Source organism: Anas acuta, chromosome 3, assembly GCF_963932015.1.
Source record: "Anas acuta chromosome 3, bAnaAcu1.1, whole genome shotgun sequence".
Taxonomy (NCBI): domain Eukaryota; kingdom Metazoa; phylum Chordata; class Aves; order Anseriformes; family Anatidae; genus Anas; species Anas acuta.
Window position 1 is genome coordinate 93,947,965 of NC_088981.1, and position 20,617 is coordinate 93,968,581.

General features: G+C 43.1%; 1 protein-coding gene across 1 annotated transcript; it reads left to right on the top strand.

Moving 5' to 3' along the window:
* The first annotated feature begins 1,976 nt into the window (after positions 1 to 1,976).
* Positions 1,977 to 10,519, top strand: GCM1 (glial cells missing transcription factor 1). Its single transcript, XM_068675118.1, has 5 exons — positions 1,977 to 2,141; positions 3,812 to 4,064; positions 5,074 to 5,186; positions 6,198 to 6,326; positions 9,053 to 10,519. Exons 1-5 carry the CDS (start codon positions 2,040 to 2,042, stop codon positions 9,611 to 9,613), a joined length of 1,158 nt encoding a protein of 385 aa, XP_068531219.1. The 5' UTR covers positions 1,977 to 2,039; the 3' UTR covers positions 9,614 to 10,519.
* Positions 10,520 to 20,617: the final 10,098 nt, after the last annotated feature.

Consider the following 20,617-nt stretch of genomic DNA (forward strand, 5'->3'; position numbering starts at 1 on the left):
ATGAGTATTTACAAGGAAAAAGAAAACAAAAATAAACCAAAGGGCAGGAGAAGAACTAGATTACTTTCTCTGTCTCAATTCAATCTCATAAAATCCTCTTTATATTAAAATAGCATCACTGGGGTAAATGGAAGCCTATCCCCAAATGACTGATTGTTAAGGGCCTACCTGGAGCTGCTCTCTGGTTGGCATAAGTATTTGGGGCAAAACAGGCAGACAACCAGTTCACACTCACTTCAGGAATCAGTGCTTCTCTCTGCATTAGCTGGGGGCAGGAATCCAACTGAAAATTAAATGTCAGTGTTTTACAAGGACAATGAATTCCACCAATCCCCGTGCCAGAGGTGTTGCTTACAGAATACCATCATAACAAGAGAATTCCCATTTTTCTCACTTTTTTTTTTTTTTTTTTTTTTTTTCCCGGGTCAAAATAATTCAGCACTGGTGTTTTATCTAACCTTTTCTCTAAGAGGAACTGAAGACAGACTTTTTATTCTAGATCTACCTTTCTCAAGCACTTCACAAACCCAGGAAAATATAGGATTTCTCTGTGGGAAGGGAAGGGAAGGGAAGGGAAGGGAAGGGAAGGGAAGGGAAGGGAAGGGAAGGGAAGGGAAGGGAAGGGAAGGGAAGGGAAGGGAAGGGAAGGGAAGGGAAGGGAAGGGAAGGGAAGGGAAGGGAAGGGAAGGGAAGGGAAGGGAAGGGAAGGGAAGGGAAGGGAAGGGAAGGGAAGGGAAGGGAAGGGAAGAAAAAGATTATTTCAAAACTAACAATTTTTCAAGCTGCTACACCTTAGTAATAATTAAAGCTACACAAATAAGAATCAGAAATGTAATATGCCTCATCATCCCATAATTATTGCTCAAAGTTTTTGCTACTACTTCAGCCTTTGCCAGCAAGTAACTAGATATGTATGACTCACTGTAACTTTGGGTATTTTTTTGTTATTATGAAATCATCTGTGTCTTTCATTAAACTTTAAGGTAATATTTAAGTATTGCTTTATGTTTATCATTGTAACATAAAAGAAATATTCTATTTTCTCTAATAAGATGGAAATTAAAAATCAATTTCTAAACCATCTCATTTTGTAAAGTAATTTAAAAAGCAATGGGATTGTCATTTTGGATTATATAACAGAATATTTCATGTTTTGGAGCACACAATAGTATAGGAGTTATTTATTTAGTAGATTCAACCTAGTTTTCCAATGCAGCTCATATATTTTTTCTCCTGACCTTACTAACTCCATCTTTGTTGAAATGCAATATGAAAATACAGGAGGATCTGGTGTTTCCTATATGAATATGTACAAGGACCTGAGTATTTCCAAGTAGTGAAGTCCCCTTCCCCTATAGTCTAATGTCTCATTTGAACCTCTGCTGGCTTGTGGTGGTGTTTTGTTTTGTTTTCACTTCAGTCTGCTGCCGAGGAAGGAAAATGCAGGTAGCCCAACCTCCTTTTCCACACTTCCCTCATGCAATTGATAAGCTCTCAGAGATGCCAGCAGTTTTTGAAGTGGCTGAGAGCCATCTCATTTGGCATGATGCAGCAGTCCCCTCTTGTTGCTCACCTCCACCACGTGCAGTACATGAAATGTCTACTGAATAAGCAGCAACTCAAAGCACCCTTAGCAGCCACTGAGCTCTTCAATCAGTTTATCTCTGGAAATATTCATCCAGAGTTAGACCACATGTCAAAGAGTCTGTCAGAGGAGTTACAAGACTGTAAATCTGGTGGGACCCAACAAAATAAAGGAGACAACAGCACAATTTGCTTGCTATTAACTGTGCCTCTGTAACATCACAGTCTATCTCTAAGCTATATTTTCCACTGCATTGCAGGCTTGCAAAACTTTTAATGGAACAAGTTTTTCTGGCAGAAGAACACTGATTTTTATCTTTAATGAGCAGCCTCTCTATCATTTAGCTTCAGGAAACAGCTTCCTGGTTGTAAACTGCTTGAGAGAGCTGACAGCCAGTCAACTTCAAAAGCAGCCAGTAGAGACTTTCTTGAAAAGTTTGGGAAGGAACTCAAAAATGCTGAGGGCTGCAGACAATGTTGTTATGGAGCAGGAGGGCTCTGCTTCCCGAAATGGAGAAATGACGAGTTGGGATATCAATGACATCAAACTTCCCCAGGTACGTGTCTGTGTCTTAGAAATTTATCCAGTTTTGATGAGTCTTCTCCACTTCAAAAATAACCTCAAACTCTCTCTCTTTCCTCTGCACCTTGTTGTCTTTATGCTTTTCATGACCATAAGTTATGGGACACTGTTTGGCTGAAGGGCTAGAAAACAGCCAGTAAAATAACAAAGTTTCCATGCATGTTCCCTTTAATATATTATTGAAAAAGCTGTTGATGCAGTAAATATAATGATGCTGCAGATACATCATTCTTCTAGTCCATTGCTGGATCAGATGCAGAGAAGGTGGGAAAAAAAAATCTCTTGCTTTGCATGCTCAACTGGAGACACCTGGGACTTGATTTTTGCTGTGGGAAGTGTTTTAGGAGAAGAGCACAGCACCCACAACTGCCTTGCAGCTCTGGGTGCTCAGCCTTGCTGCAGACCAGGCTGGCTTTTGGCATGGGGCAACGCTCTTTTTGGGCACCCAGGAAGATCTTGCCTCCTGAGACCTGGAAGTCTGTTTTGCAGAGATGTGCTGAGAGGCAGCATGGTGGTCTTTCCTTCCCTTTCCTTCCCTCAGTCCTTTTCTTGTTCACCTACCCCAAAATCTCACCCATGCTCTCCACTGAAAACCCACAGTACCCTGCAACCCCAGTGTCATCTCCCTGTCTCTCGCCTTAGTACATTTGTGCCAGATTCCTCCTGCTGGGCTCCTTCACCATCCAGCTTCACCTTTCAACCCTGTCTTCTTACCTGATAACCAGTCTCCTCCCTACTCTCTCACTGTTTTTTGCCCAAAGCCTCCATGTTCCAGGCTACCTCCTTCGCTGTCCCCCACCCCAAGGTCACCTTCACCTGCGTTTCAGCCTGCAGGCTTCTTCCACACCCTTCCCAGTGCTCTCCAGTGGCTCCTGGAAGAACACAGGTTGTTTTTTGTTTTCTTCTCAGTTCATATTCTTACTTCTGTAATGGCTCTCAGTGGCTGGGATCAGCATTTTTAAAGAAAGCCCTATTAAGTTTTTGTACCCCTGCTAGGATCAGCCTTTTACCTCCGAAAACATTAGAGGGCATGTTTCGTGCTTTACAGCTTACTACATTTGTTTTGTTTTTTTTTGCTTAGTCCACAGTAGGGAAAATAAAACCTGACCAAGTTGTTCCTTGTGCTGGAATTCAAAAAAAATTGCTGGGAAGTTTTTCATGGCACTTAGGCCAAACAGAACCAAAATCCAGACTAAAAGACCTACAGATGTGGGAATAGCCTTGGTCTGATCCTGTATTTGCCCTTTTTCCAGCAAGTCGAGCCAAATCAAGCCAAGTGACTCAGCGTAACGCTGCTGTTAATGGCCTGGATGGCAAAATAGGAAAGTATGTGCTACTTTACGTCAGGTGCCCCACCTTCCTTCCCCTCCTGGGGCAGTCCTGCGCTGAGCTGGACCCACAGGTGGGTGAGAGCAGCCTGCTGGCCAGGCTTTCCTGATGCTTTTGGGCTTGCAAGGAGCCCTGGGGAGCTCAATTTTTGTCTTTCTTCCCTCTGCCACTTTCTCCTGGGAGCTGAGCTGCCAGCCAAAACTGCTGCTGTGGTGCCAGAGTCACCCAGACTAGAGGAGACAGGCAGAAGGTCAAGTCTGCTGGCTCCTCCATGAGCTCTTCCCCGGCCTAACACCAGCTCTGGTGTCTTTGCAGGATGTGAGACAGACAGACTGGTTTCAGGAATGGCCGGATTCCTATGTGAAACACATCTATAGCTCAGAGGATAAAAACGCTCAGAGGCACCACAGTAGCTGGGCAATGAGAAACACCAACAACCACAACTCGCGCATCCTGAAGAAGTCCTGCCTTGGGGTGGTGGTCTGCGGCAACGACTGCTCGACCCTGGATGGAAGGAAAATCTACCTCAGGCCAGCCATATGCGATAAAGCTAGGCAGAAACAACAGAGTGAGTATGAGGATGGCTGCTCTTAAATGGCAGTCGATGAGTAAACGCAACATAAACCAAAGCAAAGCAGAGGAAACCCTTTGGATTGTCCAACCTCCCCTGTGCCACCCCTTACGTTCAAATGCAACTCTTGATTTTGGAAGAATGTGTTTTACATTTCATACTGCTGGGGACAGGGATGTTGTTTGCTTGTGTCTTTTAGTTTTAGTTTTTTTTTTTTTTTCCTTTATTTCTTAATCTGTATTTCTGATGGAAACTGGCTAGAGGCTGATTTCTCAGGCCCATGAGAGAGGCTCCTGAGAAGGCTGTGCAGCGTAGGCACCTTCCTGCTGTGCTGTTCCTGGTGACCTGAGTGGTGGCTTCATTATTTCATGGGCCCAATAGTGACTCAGGAGAGTCTTGCAGAAAAGAAGATGCTCGTAAACTATGATGACTGGAAAATAGGCCTCGTACCCACGTCACCAGAGACAAGACAGTGCAAACACAGAAAATGAGCTGGACACACTTTCTTAATTAAACTATTCCAAACACTTCCTGGTTGCTCACTGGAGCTAGCACATACTGATTTCTGAAACTGACGAACATTTCAGCTAAACAAAGGTTTTACTCAGGCACTCACTGAGGTCAGTGATGTCCTCTAGAATAATCAGACAAGAACATATTTGACATTCCACTTCCAAGTTAAAAGAACTGAAAGAAAAAAGAAAAAAACATGAAACTCTGAAGGTAAAAGCCCTTTCTTTAGACATAATTGACCACACTAAATTAGAATAAAATTATAACAGAAATAATCTTTGCCTGTTATATTTAATAATGAAACAGAATGAAGGTAATTTGTTTGCTTATGTTAAGTTTTATTTGTTTGAAAGTTTTTTACGTAGTTTTTTCCTAGTGTAATTTCTAAGCTCCAGACTAGAAGTGGCAATCTACCACCAATGAACCCTTGTATTGGATGGGATTCACCTGTCTGGTGTTTCATAGGAACTATCTCCCACTGTTTTTGCTCCAGGGAAATGCTGTCCAAACTGCAATGGACCCCTGCGGCTCCTCTCCTGCCGAGGCCACGGTGGTTACCCCGTTACCAACTTCTGGAGGCATGAAGGCCAGTTCATATTTTTTCAGGTTGGTATAAGATTACCTTATATTATGCAGGTTCATTTTAAATACTATTTTTTATATTAAGGACATAGTTTGTTCCAACTAATAAGGGCCATTGAATATGACAAGGTCAAATGGTTGTAAGGACAAAAATTTTTCACAATGAGTGTGAAAGGTCCAGAGCAACCTCACCTAACTCTGAAGGTACCCCTGCTGGAGGTTGACTTAGATCTCCAAAGGTCTCCAACCTAAATTACTCTATACTTCTATCATTTTACAGCACATTACATTTTTCATTTGGGCTCTCACCAAAACCTGTTGATTTTGAAGCACTTTGCCTCAGGTACATAGGAACAAACAAATGCTCAAGGAATCAGGACTGCCATGTTATATCAACCTCTCTGAGATACCATGAATAACCTCAGTATGAGGCTATCTCACAGGATTGTCCATGGAAAATGCCATCTATGCATTATATGCAACATATACCTGGAAAACAATGCTTGCAAATTTTTATTTAATGGGCATTTTTTGGGGGGAAGTCATACTCCCAGTTTAGTTCCACAAACACTGAGTTGTCTCCTGTTTTCCAGTCTTCTGGGTCTTTTTAGTTGTCTTTTGCTTACATGCAGGTTTAAAAAAATGATTAATTCTCAGTTGAAAGTAATGGAAATTAATGCCCTGATAAACATGTCTGACGTCTAAGACTGAAAATGCCTGTAGGGGCATTGTAGCCAGGCTTCAGCTGACATTGTGCCTTCAATTGGGTCTCCAGTGTGGGGTGTCTCTTCTGCATATAAATGTGGTGTACTGGTTTATTGGGATTTTATTCCTTTAAGGGAATTTCTGCCTCATCACACTTCCTTTGAGATCTCTTTGTTACCTGAGCTCACATTAAATAAGTCTTATTAAATACAAAGCATTAAATGAGGCCATGTGTGTGTTTTTGGCCAGTGCAGAAAAAAAAATCCTGCTCCCTTAAGTTCAATAACAAGGCTGTTGCTCACTTTAACATATCACAATTACTTTCTAAAGTCCAAAGGGGCACATGACCACCCACGTCCAGAAACAAAACTAGAAGCCGAAGCACGGAGGTCAGTCCAAAAAGCACAGACAACTTTTTCTCCACCTTCTCCAAGGTTAAAAAGACTCCAGGAGATCAAGGTAACTTTTATTATCAATAAATGAAATTGCAGGGTGAGGGAACCAACGTCCAACACACTTTACTGAGGAGGTTAGCTAGGCTTTGGTTTTGGTGGGAGCAGGCTTTATGTCTCTGCATACCTCCAGGTGAAGAAGAAGTAGAGGTGTCCTGAGCATCCTGCTCAGCTCAGCACTGCTGTCAATTGCCAGCATCCCCCAGCCAGAGCCCCTTCTAATCTGGTGGCAGCAGGAGATTAAATCTATACTGATAAACAAAGCACAGGTGGAGGACTATCAATTCACTATTCACGTGGCCCTTGGCATGTTTTTGGCCAGTGTGAACTCATGGTTGTAGACAGTCTTTAGCCTCATCTTATTTAGTGGTGTGGACGTAGCTTTAGATTTCTAGCTCTTTCCTGTTTTAAAATGCAAGAGTTGTCTTTAGAAAATTTTCCTACGAGTGCTGTGTTAGCACTGCCCTGGAAATTAAATTATTTATAAATAAATCTGGGAAGAAAGTAATTGGATATTTGGTCTAACCAGTATTGACACTTAAGGAGAATATTAGTAGGTTTTAATTGGAGTTAACTATACTATTGATTACAGCACCTCATGAGAAAATTGTAGCAACTGAACACTCAAAAACTGGGTAATGGCAATAACTGGGCTCAGGAGGAAGATTTGTGTGTGTGTGTGTACACATACATAAACACACTGCATACTATTTTACAACTGAATACAATATACAATATCACCTATATTGTATGTCAATTTTATACTGAGTATGGGTGTGGAAGCACTTGTGGAAGAGAGCATCTACACAAATCCCATAGATCATTGTGTGCCTGATGGAGGGAACCACATAGAGCAGTGAGGGTGAGGCTGCCTCTAGTGACATTCCTTGCAAAGGTTGCGTTACACTCACCTGCACACCACCAGTCTTCCCATGCAGTTTGTTTTTTGATGTGCTGGAGATGGTGTATCCTCCCCAGCCTGGAGTAAAGGATAGTATTTACAGCCCCTTTGTCCACAGAGGAAAGGGATAATAGGACCAGGTGAGGAAAGCCTTCTTAAATGACGTGGGGAAGCTGGGGAATCCAGGAGTCCAACAAATAGATAAAGAGTGAGCAGAGGAAGTCAAATCCATTTGAATGGAATATGAATTTAAAAGCTGAGCCAATTTCTGCTGGAAATATTAAAAAGGACACTAAAAAACAGAGATAAGGAGTGACGCTGATGAAGACACTCTGACTTGGGATCAGACAGTTGGACAATATGTGATGGACAGACAGTAACATCTTGATACAAGTGCATGGGAACACAAAGAGATGAAATTCCATGTTATTATGTTACACGTACTGAAACAATGATTTTCATACTGTTGGTTTAATCATGTTCTTACGATCACACTGAATTAATTAATTAATTCTCACTTACTGAGCCACATGGCATTTTTTGCTTTTATTCCGAAGTTTACATGTCTAGATGTCTACAGCTCTTTGTCTTTCTCTTTCTACAACATCTTCCTTTTTTTTTTTTTTTAACTTCATATTGTGTAGGAGTAGGAACTACTCCTACTTATCCCTAATAAATATCTAACTATCTCATAAATATCTAACAGGTCACTCTTCAGCTGCTCTGACTCCATGCAGTCAGGGTGATTCCATTTACCCTCATCTGGCTTTTCAGTTCATTCCTCTCAGGCAGGTTCGTCTTGGAAATGACCTGTTGTATTCCTGTTTTTGCCATGACCAGATGTGATACAACATACTCAGCAGTCTGATTTCACATGCAGAGTTTGTGTTGCTGAATTTTCTCCTTAGAAAACTCAATTTTGATGTACTCACAAGATATGAGACAGAACTGTAGAAAACACATGAGTCCAAAATAGAAAAAGTGATATGTAGGATGTTTGCTTTATGGCATCACCTGTTTTTTAACTGAAGATGGGCTGGCCTTACATCAGGTCATTGGAATTTCTTCTCCTGGTAAGGAGTGAGCAGCTTAAAGGAGATTTGCTACTCTGGCAGTCAACAAGTCAGAAAATCACTATAATTAAATGTATGCAAAAGCAGGATTACAAAGAAATGAGACCTGTAAGTACTAATCAGAAATGATAGCCCAGAGTGAGTGTTGTGAAAGGAATTAAAGTGTGTAAAATTGTAATCCAATAATTAGGGCATTTAAAGAAGTTGAAAATTATCCAGGAAAAAAAATGACTCAGAAGAATAATTCCAGTGTACTGTTCCCTCCTTGAATGAAATATCTGTTTGTGGCACCAAAAAAAAAGAAAAAGAAATCATTTGAAAATAGAAGTAAAGATTCTTAAAAAAAAATGGAGCATAATATTGGATCGGAAAGGTCACTTCAAAACGATCTTTTCCAGTTTTTCCAAACTCTAGAAATAGTTTAAATTCTGTGGAAGCAAATTAGAATTAATATTAGAATAATTTTATTTTCACATGCTTCTTCAGTATCCTGGCAGTTGTGAATGTAAGATCTACAGGTTATTTAATATTAAAAAGAGATTTGGGCAAAAACTGATGAACCAAGCCCACAGATGTGATCTCAGAGCCCCTGTTTGGTTTGTCCCAAAGCCCCCGGGCACTACTCTGAAAGGAGGCCCTGCTGCTGTGCCTGCTTCATTACCCACATTAATTGAAAGCCTTTTTGAACGCATTGACCTGCTGTTGTTTTATGTTGCTAAACTGGACTGCGTTTCACTAAACCACACCTTCCTTTCCAAGTCTCTGACAGGTGAGATGCCCACCCAGCAGGCTTTGCCTTTGCTGCTTTCCAAGCCGGATGGTTACGTGCTACCTGCCAGTTTTGGGGGACATTTAAGCAAAAGCTGTCCTGAGCAGACACCGAGCAGCTGCTTTGGGCAGCCGCCGTACCTGAGGGCAGCTGGGGAGGATGAGGAGGGCCGGACACAGCGTGCCCATGGCAGCTCACGCACACAGGCCTGGAGCAGCACCCAGCATGTCCCCTGCGTGCCACCAGTGTCAAAGGGTGGCCATAACCCCCTCAGACCCAGTGCTGGTCCTTCAGGGGAGGAAATCTGCAAGAGAAAAGGCCCTCTGGCCTACAGCAGCGGCTGCCATATCTTCCCTCCTCCACCATACCCCCCACCTCAGCAAGGGCCCTGCCTGGTGGGGTCACACCACCACCACCATCACCACCACCACCATCATCACCTCCCAGCGCTCCTCAAGGGAAGCCAACGAGATGAGGAAGAAGCAAAGCACTGTACAAACCCCAGCTACTGCAACAACGACATGTTTTTTAACCTGTACCCATTACGGTGACTGGGTTAATATTTCCTCTCTGTCATCCACTTCTGGCAACGGGGCTAATTCTCCATCTCTGCCACCATGCTGATTCCCTCTTTATCTTCTCTTTTACACCTGAGGAAGGGTTTTTGTGCCTGCAGACCCATCTCTGCTCTTCTTTTCCTAAAAATAATTATAAAATAATAAAAAAAGAATCTCCCACTATTTCATTGATCTAATAAAAAGCATCATCACTTCCTACAAACTACCTCGCTGCCATAGCATTTTGGTAGCATTTCATGCCACCAGTCCTACAACTGTACAGCCTGACCCAGTTTCAGGCATATATAGTTTGAATGCGCCTCACTGCTTTTACCATCCACTTTTCAGGTCTTTCATTGCAATCTGTAACAAATCTTTCAGCATCCTTTCCTACACATCACCCTATTTCCTGACCACTTCTGTAAGCTGTATTTCATCAGGAGCTATCCATTCCCTAACATCTGTTTAAAAAACATAGAGTGCCAAAAATTATTACTTTTTGCCTGAATTTAGTGATCTATCTTTGAGATATTTGGCAGAAGTTTCTTTACCTTTTTCCCATAATTCATATCTGACTTTCCCAACCTCTTTTGCTCTCTGTACCATGTCTCAGATGGCCACCAGCCCACACCATGCAGAGGGAGGCACCAACACGTCCCCACTGCCAACTCTGCAAGGAAGAGATGAAGGACATCAAGTCTGGAGCCACATTTCACTGTTTGTTCCTTCAACATCCATGGCTCCATGCGCTGCTCAGCCTCTGGAGTCCAATACAGCATTGGCAGTCCCGACCAGCCCCTGCCCTACCTGTGGAGCAAGCCATGCCTGAGCAAACTAACTTTTTTATTGGGATGAGTTTGGGAGGACAGTATTACAAAACAAGTGGCAATAAAAACTTCACAGGACCTCAAACTGCAGCATATCTGGTGTCCATCAAAACAGGTTCGGTCTTCTCATATGTCTTTTTTTTTCTTCTTGTTTTCAACCTTTCAGTCTTTTTTTTTTTTTTTTTTTTTTAAGTACTTGGGAATACATTAGCTATTAGGGAAATGGCTCTAATTATGAAGGGTGGTGGATTTAAAGACATTTATGAGACACGCACAAATTATATTAATAGAGTGTTTCAAAATGTTTATTGAAATTTGTGAAACAAAGGATGAGTAGTGATTTATTATTTTTTTTAATGTGGAAAAAAAAAATCTAAATGTAGATCACAACGTAACAGCCTGCTGTTGTAGTTGAGGGTCAGTTCACCAATCTTTGATTTACTCCCATGCTACTATCAAACTCTGCTAATACCAAACTCTATTTGGTTTTATTATGGTTTGTGTTTTACTGTGGCTCAGTATCTTAGGAAGAAATATCAAGGGCAATAACAACCTGCACCTCTAAGACAGCAAAAGGAAATTCAGTAAGAGCCATAAGCACTGTTGCTCTGAGAGGTGAGATGCAGGAGGGACAGACAGATCCCACCAGGCTGCGTGTCCCATAGCTGAGATTCCTCTGTGGCTGCCCAACCGGCCACACCAGCATTGACCCTGCCCACAGACATCTTGTTCTGCTTTGCCTCGCCTTTCCTCCAAATTCCTCACATCCTGCTTATAATCTCCTGCTTATAATCCTGTGCACCCAGGCCCCAGAACTGACCCCCATTTTGGGGGGGACCCACAGCCCCCATTCACACAGCGCTCATTGCACCAAGCATGCTTCCAAGTTAAACACCTTTGAGGCTCAGGGATATGGGACTATTCCCTTCTGAAAAGGAAAAAAACTAGCACACAGGGTGACAACAGGATTTTTCTCAGGTAAAGCACAAAGAAGGTTTCCAGATCTGCACACTGCCAGGGTCAGTCTGACCTTATTGCACTGACTTCTGTGTTGGCAGTAACCCCATTTTTTGGTACAATCTGTACATTGGATCATTTCGGTGCCAGATTTATAACCATTTGGCTCAGAATATGAGGACACTAATCCCAGCTGTGAATTTTGCAAGAATGACTTTTTGCAACGTTTGGGATATGTGAAAAGAAATGTATGTACCTCTCTGCTTTAAGCCTCTCCTAACCACTTCTAAGGTATTGTGCTTGTTTGTGGGCAGTGATGGGAATCAGAGGTGAAATATGGCATCAGATGCATTTTACCCTGCAATTTGAAGAAAATATCCTGAATACTGAGGTCGTTTGGGTTAGGTCTATGAAGACACACTGATCTATACGCAAGGATATACCCACAGGTAATACTGCAACCATATTCTCTGCTGAAGAAAATGTTTTTTCTGCAAGGTGCAGCTGCAGCAAAATATTAGGAAGGTATCAGAGAAGCTACGAGATCAGGATGCGAATGATTACATAGATGAAGGGCTTTGTTCCAGCTTACAGGAGTTTCAGCCAGCTGTAACTACTGCCAAAGCTTATGTAAACATCCCTGCATGGCATGGATAGTCTACACTCACTGCTTTCCCAAGCTCTTAGCTTCAAAAACTCTGGCCTCAATGTCTAAAGGGTAATTCTTTGGGAGTAGTCCCAGTGCTTGCTTCAAAGCAAGTATTTTGATGTATAAGGGCTCTTCTAGGCCATCAGAGACACCACAGCAGTTACTCAGAATGACACGCAGAGCCAGATTGTATTTCACAGGAACATAGTATTTCTGAATTTTGTTCACTTGTTTCTTTGTCTGACTCACAGAATCACAGAATGGTTTGGGTGGGAAGGGACCTCAAAGACCACCTAGTTCCAACCCCCCTGTCATGGGCAGGGACACCTCCCAGCAGACCAGGTTGCCCAAAGCCCCATCCAGCCTGGCCTTGAACACCTCCAGGGATGGGGCATCCACAGCTTCTCTGGGCAGCCTGTGCCAGGGCCTCACCACCCTCTGAGGGAAGAATTTCTTCCCAATCTCTAATCTAAACCTACCCTCTTTTAGTTTAAAGACATTCCTCCTTGTCCTATCACTACACCCCCTGACAAAGGAATCCCTTCCCAGCTTTCCTGTAGGCTCCCTTTAGGTACTGGAAGGCTGCTGTAAGGCCTCTCCAGAGCCTTCTCTTCTCCAGGCTATACATCCCCAGCTCCTCAACCTGTCTTCAGAGGAGAGCCCCTTGATCATCCTTGTGGCCTTCCTCTGGACTCAGTCTAATACATCCATGTCCTCCTTGTGCTGGGGGCCCCAGAGCTGAACGCAGCACTCCTGGTGGAGTCTCACAAGAGCAGAGCAGAGGGGGACAATCTCCTCCTCCCTGCTGGCCACACATCATTTGATGCAGCCCAGGACACGGTTGGCTTTCTGGACTGCAAGCGCACATTGCTGGCTCATGTTGAGCTGTTTGTCAACCAAAACCCCTGGGTCCTTCTCCTCAGGGCTGCTCCCAATCCGTTTTCCCCCCAGCCTGTATTTGTGCTTGGGATTGCCCCAGCCCAGCTGCAGGACCTTGCACCTGGCCTTGTTCAGCCTCACGAGGTTTACGTGGGCCCACCTCTGCAGCCTGTCCAGGTCCCTCCGGATGGCATCCCTTCTTTCCAGTGTGTTGACCACACCACACAGCTTGGAGTCATTGACAAACTTGCAGAGGGTGCACTCAATTTCACTGACCATGTTATTGGCAAAGATGTTAAATAGTGCTGGTCCCTCTAAATGCAACATTTAAAGATGAACTCTAGACATGTAATCAGAGGGAACTACTTTATTGTTATTGTTGTATTGCAATAAAATGCAGTTGGATGCTTCATTTTTTTCATTTTTTGTTATCCTCAGAATATCATTGTAAGAAAGGGAAAGGCTTCTGTATCAGTCATGCTGACAGGGTGATGGAAATGCAGAACATGGATTTGACCCACATGTCCCAGGCCTTGGGCACAGACATTGCCCAGTTTCTTCTGGCTTTCCTCTAACTTTCTGTGTGAAAAGAATTGCAAATCAGACTGAATACAATCAGATGTTTTCATTTTCAACCACTGACACAAAATCCCCTGCCTTTGGCAGAATGAGGCTATAAACTGTTTCTATGTGCAAGATTATGGGCTGCTTTCTAAAATGTGCTCCTAAATGCATTCTCTGTATTTCTAAACAAAATAAGTACGTCAAAATGCTGGTGATAGAAAGCACTCCAGCGGAGTAAGGTTTAGGAGATAGATACACTCAAAGTAATTTTATCAAAGATTTTCTTTCCTCTTTGCCTTTGTGAGGTTTACTAGCCAGTGTGTCTGGTACTCATGGAAATTTTTTTCTGTTTCACCTCAGTATAGTCACTTAGGGCTTTTTAAGTTCTTATGGCCAAGGAGTTAGAACGGGACTATCTAATCTTTTATTTTATTGCACACAAAATATAGTCCCTACGGTGTGTCTCGGCTGGGGGGCAGCCTGTCTGTGCCAAGGTAGCAACTGCAGGGCGGGGGCCCAGGAGAGGCAGGGGAGGATGGGGAGGTGATGCTGTATATTTAAGAGAAAAAAAATGAAGAAAGATGGTGTGAGATTAAAAATGGATGCAATCAGTAATCAAGGCAGAACATAAGTAGGATGTTAATGCTGCACATCTTAAAACCCTAACAATTTGAACCTGACTCTTGTGCAAGCAATGTCCTGAAGACTGGAAAAAGCAAATATCACTCCTACCTTCAAGAAGGACAGGAAGGAAGGTCTGAGGAACTGTACAGAGCGGGGGCTGGGAGCCATATGACTGGAAAATTGCTGAGAAAGACTGAGGTTCTGGTGAACACAAAGCTGACCATGAGCCAGAAATGCATCTGTGTGGCAAAAAAGGCTAAGAGCCTTCTCAGGCAGTGTTATCAAGTGGTGCCCATGCCCCTCTGGGTGTCCATGCTTGAGCAGGGGTTGGGCCTGATGGGCTCCAGAGGTCCCTTCCCACCTCAGCCACTCTGTGAGTCAGGGAACAATTACTCTATCAGATGGAGCCCTTACCAAGCCAGTTGCAGTCTCCAGATGCTTCTGCCTGAATTAGCCGTGTACCATGTGGCACATCTGAAAAGCCATCCAGCAGCCTGACTTACTAGGGTCACCTAGTCTGAACGCCATAATCATCCTTTGCTCTTCTTCTTGGATTCCTTGATTTCTATGAGCAACACAAGATGATCTTCTGGATGACGATCAGTCCCTTCAGAGGACAGAGCAAGCCAGGAATGTCTCTGACCAGCTTTTCACACTCAGTTTATTCCTTCTGTTACAAGCTAGTAAATGAAGACGCAAAACTGCCTTGGAGGGCTAGCCTCAGACGCGAGTGTTCCTCATTTCTCAGAACCAGTTATGCCAAGATTCACACTGCAATTCCTCGCGTTGTCTGGCAGCTGTATCATCAGTGACGTGACTCAAGTCTTCTGTTACCAAGCATTGCCCAATCTGTTTGCTCTTCTAAAGACAGTCATAAATAATACAAACCACAGCACGAGCAGTATCCCCTTTTGCTTGTTGCTTTCTGTGCTTGACAGAAACTGTCAGGCAAAGGCCAGAGCCACAGGGCAACTGCGCATCCAGCTCCTTTTTGCTTCTAGAGGAGATAGCAAATGCCTGAAGCAGGATCAGGTCCCTCACCCCCTGTCCCTACCAGGACATGGTGGGGACCAGCTGGTGGGGCCTTCACCTGCCCCAAACACCAGGTGGGGAGTGGAGGGGCGACCACGTGCTGCTCTCAGCACATCTGCAGCCCCAACCCTGGCTCCTGTGGGACCAGGGGTGGCAGGGTGAGGTGCTGGCATCCCAACCTTACCTGGACAGTGCTTAGGCAGCACGCAGGCCCTGACTGCAGTGAGGAAAGGCTACCACGTACACAGCTGTGACCAAACTGTGGATACTGTAAACACTAGGCGTTGTGGAAGGCTGTTTGCTAAACTTGCAGTTAAACTTTACACACAGCTGTACTGACAAATGTAAGAAAGCAAGGCTTATCTTCAGCCAAAAGAAGTAAATGTCCATACCCATGATTTGCAGGAGAAGCCCTCTCAAAAACATGTCTGCAAGCCCTCCTCTGCTTGGTGAGGCTGCAGCCTCTTGGCAGGGCTGAGATGAGGCATCCTGCTGCAGGCAGACAGCGCTCAGCCCTCCTCAAGCTTGTCCCTCTGCTTCCCCTGCTCTTGCCCAACTCCTTGATAAAGCACGCAATTTGCTCTTTCCTGTAAAACTTGAACATTCCTGTAAAACCAACGCTTTCTCGAAAAGGTCCCTCCCGGGTGCCAAGGGAGCGCTTCGGTATTTGTAAATGGTTGGTCTCTCGGAAGCCCTGTTCCCGTAAGAGATGAAAACCTCATTATGCAGCACCGAGCTTCAAGTTTTTCTAAATAGATACTTTAAAACACCCCCAGTGAGTACGTGCATCGAACCTGTCTGAACCCAGTATAATTGAATCCTTGGTCACATTTATTCATTACCTGGTCAGCAGGTTCAAAAGTTATTGATGGAAACAGTCATACTGACAGCATGACTGGGTAATACTTATTTTTATTTATTTATTTATTTACTTTTGAGAAGGAGGGGAAGAGCTGGCTAAAAAATTGATCTGCACTCACAGGGCTTGGAATCCAAGCACACGTCAATACCAGTTCACTGAAGAGTGAGTGCAGCAGATATTGCTGCTGCTGCAAGAAGTTGTAATTGTGCAGACAAGCTATATAACACGGGCTTTTTCTCCATCAAAATACCCACCTCACCTCCATGATGACCATAACGTTACCAGCTGTTATCCCTTCTTAGTACTGTTGCTAGCTAAGTGCAGAAAAGGGAGCAAAAAACCCTCTCACTAAGATCCTTGCTCAGATCTCCTTTTTCTTTCCAAAAAATGCTAGTCACGGCCCTGCAAATGGCAAAGTGGCATTAGGAATGACAGGTAGTTGAGACAGACTCCCTCTGGAAAACTATTAAGGAAGAAAATGTAATTTCTAATTGCCGGTGACCCAGAATGTCCTGATTTACCTCATCCTAGCCACGCAGGCTGTTTGCTCTTATTTAGTAGGAGCAGAGCTGGGGGAGTTTGAAACCACCTCCAAGGAGCTCACAGTCCCTGCATGCAATTGATGGTAGCTGTATAACCACAGCTTAATGCTCCTTCAGTTTTGTAAATAAGTTATTCTCTGTGTCCGGCTCTTGGTCATTCAAGCACTCAAGCCTGCTTGAGGCCTGGGTTTCGGGAAAGCTCTTGAGCAGAACGAGAGCAAGCTTCATTCACACACATCTCAGTGCAGGCCAAGATCACTTCTAGATCACTTCTACCTGCAAAGTGGGTAGTCTGGGCATAGCTGCAGTTGGGATTATCAGCCAGGTTCTCCATCATTAACCCCAAAACGCCTCATGACAAAGGCATACAGCCAGTGCCAGGGTGACCAGTCAGCCAGAGCGCCCCAGAGAACAGCCCAGCGCCTTGCACAGCAAGACACAGAGCGGGACCCATCCCCATGGGCTGTCCCCACAGCTCCAGGGCTGCTCTGTCCCCAGGCCATGGGAGCATGCAGAGATGTGGGGTTTGCATCATTGTGCTTCAACCTACCCTCCACGTCACTATATGGACAAAGCCCAAATCAGCAGGCATACTCTGAATACGTCTGCAGCACAAGGGCTCCTGAAAAACTTAAGACTCCTACTTTTGCTCACTTTTTTCAGTCTTTTATCACTTTAAAACCTCTGCAAATAGGTGTGATTTTAGCATAAGACAATCAGAAATGCTGCTGTGTGGAAGCTCAGAGATCACCAGCTGATCATCAGGAAGCCCCATCGTGATTTCTTTGTCTCAGTGAGGGACAGTAATCACATACTATCTGCTGTATGATTTGGGTCTCATAAAAATGTTTCTAAATTAGAGTCCCTTGAAAGGAAAGAAGAAAAACTTGATTCACAGCTTTGCACATACCCAGACAAATATTCATCTTATCATCAGCTTAGTTTTTGCTGTAGTTTTTCAGGTTCTACAAACTTTTTTTTTCTTTTTCTGTCCTTCCTTCCTTCCTTCCTTCCTTCCTTCCTTCCTTCCTTCCTTCCTTCCTTCCGAAAGTTTTAAAAAATCACACTCCTTAAAAAGGGAGCAGGTTCCAAAGGAGACTGCTGGCAACAGTTTTGTCGGCTGCTACAAAAGTTAATGCTCCACCTCCACCCCCCAGCCTCTTTCCTCTTTATTACTACTGGGAAATGTTGCTGACTTTAATATCTGTAAGTTTATTTTTCCCAGACTTTACTTTCCAGATCACCATCTGTCTAGACACTGTCAATTACTAATATATATACTCAAGGTGAGTTTAAGGGTATTCAATATTTTCTTCTCCATGTGATTAAATTTCCAGGCAGTACAGAACCAACCCACTACATTTGTGTTTGTCATTTCAGGCAGATGTCACATCATCTAAAACAAATTAAAGACCTTTTCATCGATTTTTGCTGAAACCAGCATAGAGAGGTTGTGGGAAGTACAATGAACTTCAGAGGTCTTCTGGAAGGTTTCAGCTATCTTTGCCTTGGGTATCCCCTTCCCAACAATGCTGAGGTGGAAGAACTACAGTAAAGATGTCTCCTGATAGCAAAGTCACCTGTTTGTGGGACCACAGATCCAGTCAGAAGACAAGGATGCCAGGTTTTAGGGAAAAGAGAAGAAAATGATCAAATTTTTTGTCTTTCTTTCAAATGTGCAACTGCTGGCTGATGAAGGTTAACTTCTCTGTAACCAATTGTCCAACCCAGGTTAATAAACACTGAAGCGTGAAGTATTGGAGCCAAACCTTAAGTTCTGTGCTCTCCAAGTGGCAGTGTTGAAATTGCACTTCTGTACAGCTTACCATCTGTCATTGTTTAAGGATGCTGCCATTTAGCACATCTTCTGCTTTACTTCCCATTTAGAAGCTGTTCTGGAGTTTGGGAAGCAAATTCAGGACTGAAAACTCCACTCAGATTCAGATACTGAAAATCCCTTTGAGGAGCTGGCTTACCTCTTTATCCCCATTCAGCTCCCTTATCACAGACATCTCACAGTGCAGAAAGGCAAGGAGCTGAACGCCCGGCAGGCTAAACCTACAGCTTGTTGCATTTTCTCTTTTTCTGGAATGTTCTCCAGTTGTAAGGAAAAAATAAATATTAAGTACCCAAGAACACTTCCAACTGCAGCGTGCCACCTAATGGCCAAACTGTGTGCTGAGAGCAGTAAGGACACACCGCACATCCCAAAGCTCCTCTTCCTTACAAACCACCTGCACGGAGGGGTACCACTGCTGGGGTGGAGGTGGGGAATCAAACAAGCACATTCCTTTGCAAAAACATATAAAATTAAATTAAATCAGGCAGAATTTCTGTTTTAGCAACTTTTGCTAACAGAAAAGCTATATATAAATACATATATGGTTGGTTGTTAAACAGACCTACTTGCTATGCTGTTTCATTCTTTATTTGTGGATTATACTAGTTAATATAATTTATTTACCATCATTTCCACAGTGTACTTGTGGCCTGTCTTATCACCTTTCTCCACTGGTTGAATGTTTATGGAAAAGCAATTCCATGTAGCTCTCTACAATTTTGTTGTTTAATGCATCATAAAATTATGCATATGCTGTCAACAGTCTTACTAAAAGCAAATGTTCAGTATTTTCATTCTGATTTACTCTTTGCATTATATATGACCAGACTTCCTATCAGCTTGTAGACAAGGTTTCTTTTATAAAAGAAAGTTGTGACAAGCAATTTTTACATTATTTACTACTGTAGGATCCTAGCTATTTTTCTGTTACTGTAATGGAAGTAGAATTAATGAAAATAAATTTATTTGGGGTGTAAATTTAGCCTGGAAACACACAGGGTTAAGCATTTCTACTTACCTTCTCAGGGGAAGATCCATTAATTCAGAAACAAAAATGTGTGAAAAGGTGTCTACTCATCTTGTCTCTCCACACTGAAGAATAATTTGCCAGGATTTACTCATCTCACTTTTCTTAGCTCTGCATCTTACCCAGCTATTCATCACAGAGCATTCTGAGGTTAAATTATTAAGCATGCCCCAGAACTATTCAAAAGATGCCGGAATACCTGCAGCTGCTGAGGTAGGAAGGTTGCCAGTCCTGAAATATGTAAGAATATTACCTTTAGAAGCACTTCTTTTTTTTTTTCTTTTTTCTATTCAGGATGTGTGTTCTATTAAAAAAACACACAAGACTACAGTGTCATTTTACCATCTCTTACGGCCTTGAATGAAGAGCACACGGCAGCATGGGTACACCTGGACCCCTTCAAATGGGCTACATTTACCATTTCAATGTTGACAAAAGTTTTCAAATATACTGGCATACATTCCAGTGGAAATTTCTTGGGTTTAAAAAAAATAAAAATTAAAAAATATATATTCCATTGTATTCTTTCTTTAAAAACCTTGTATAAATGTGTGTTTTTGAAGTTCAGACTGGTTTAGCTCCAGCTTTCTGAGAGGGGAGCCGAGCTCAGCGACTGGAAAGTGTCTGCAGGTGATCGCTTGCTTAGAGCCCTGAATCACTCTCCCTCCTTCTCCCCACCTCTACAGACCAGCATTACACACAAAGGTTTAATTGGCTTTGATTAGACCAAGCCAAATTAGCACGGCATTTGGTCATCTGAGCACCTTCTCCCCACAAAATTTGCTTAGCACTTTGACTGTTTAACTGTACAGTGGGGGTGTGGTCAGAGTGCTCTGGCAGTGCCATAAGCTATTTTTAATCTGAAAATTATGATTCTGTCCCCTTTTGTAGCCCTCCTTCCATTTATAAGAGGACTTGTCTCACCCCCAAAAAAAAGTCTAGGGAAAAAGGACTGCACAAGTGTGTATCCCTGATTCTTTCATTAGAGGTACTAATGTAATTAGCCAAGGACAATTTGCCAGCAGTAAACTAGTTACACCAACTAGTGTCTTTATATGGTAATTAAAAGGACAATAAAACTAAATTGTACGAACATAGAGCCTCTGGCTATTAAAGCCTTGGACTATTAAAAATTCCTACATAGAACAGAGGAAGAACAACCACTTGCCCTTTTTTGTTGAAAGAACTACAATCT

What these genes read in the sequence shown, in the direction of transcription:
- GCM1 (XM_068675118.1), top strand. Translation starts at nt 2,040, where the DNA reads ATGCTGAGGGCTGCAGACAATGTTGTTATGGAGCAGGAGGGCTCTGCT. An exon ending in GCCAGTTCATATTTTTTCAG is followed by an intron (nt 5,187 to 6,197) that starts GTTGGTATAAGA and finishes TACTTTCTAAAG; the next exon opens with TCCAAAGGGGCACATGACCA. An exon ending in AAAGACTCCAGGAGATCAAG is followed by an intron (nt 6,327 to 9,052) that starts GTAACTTTTATT and finishes TTCCTTTCCAAG; the next exon opens with TCTCTGACAGGTGAGATGCC.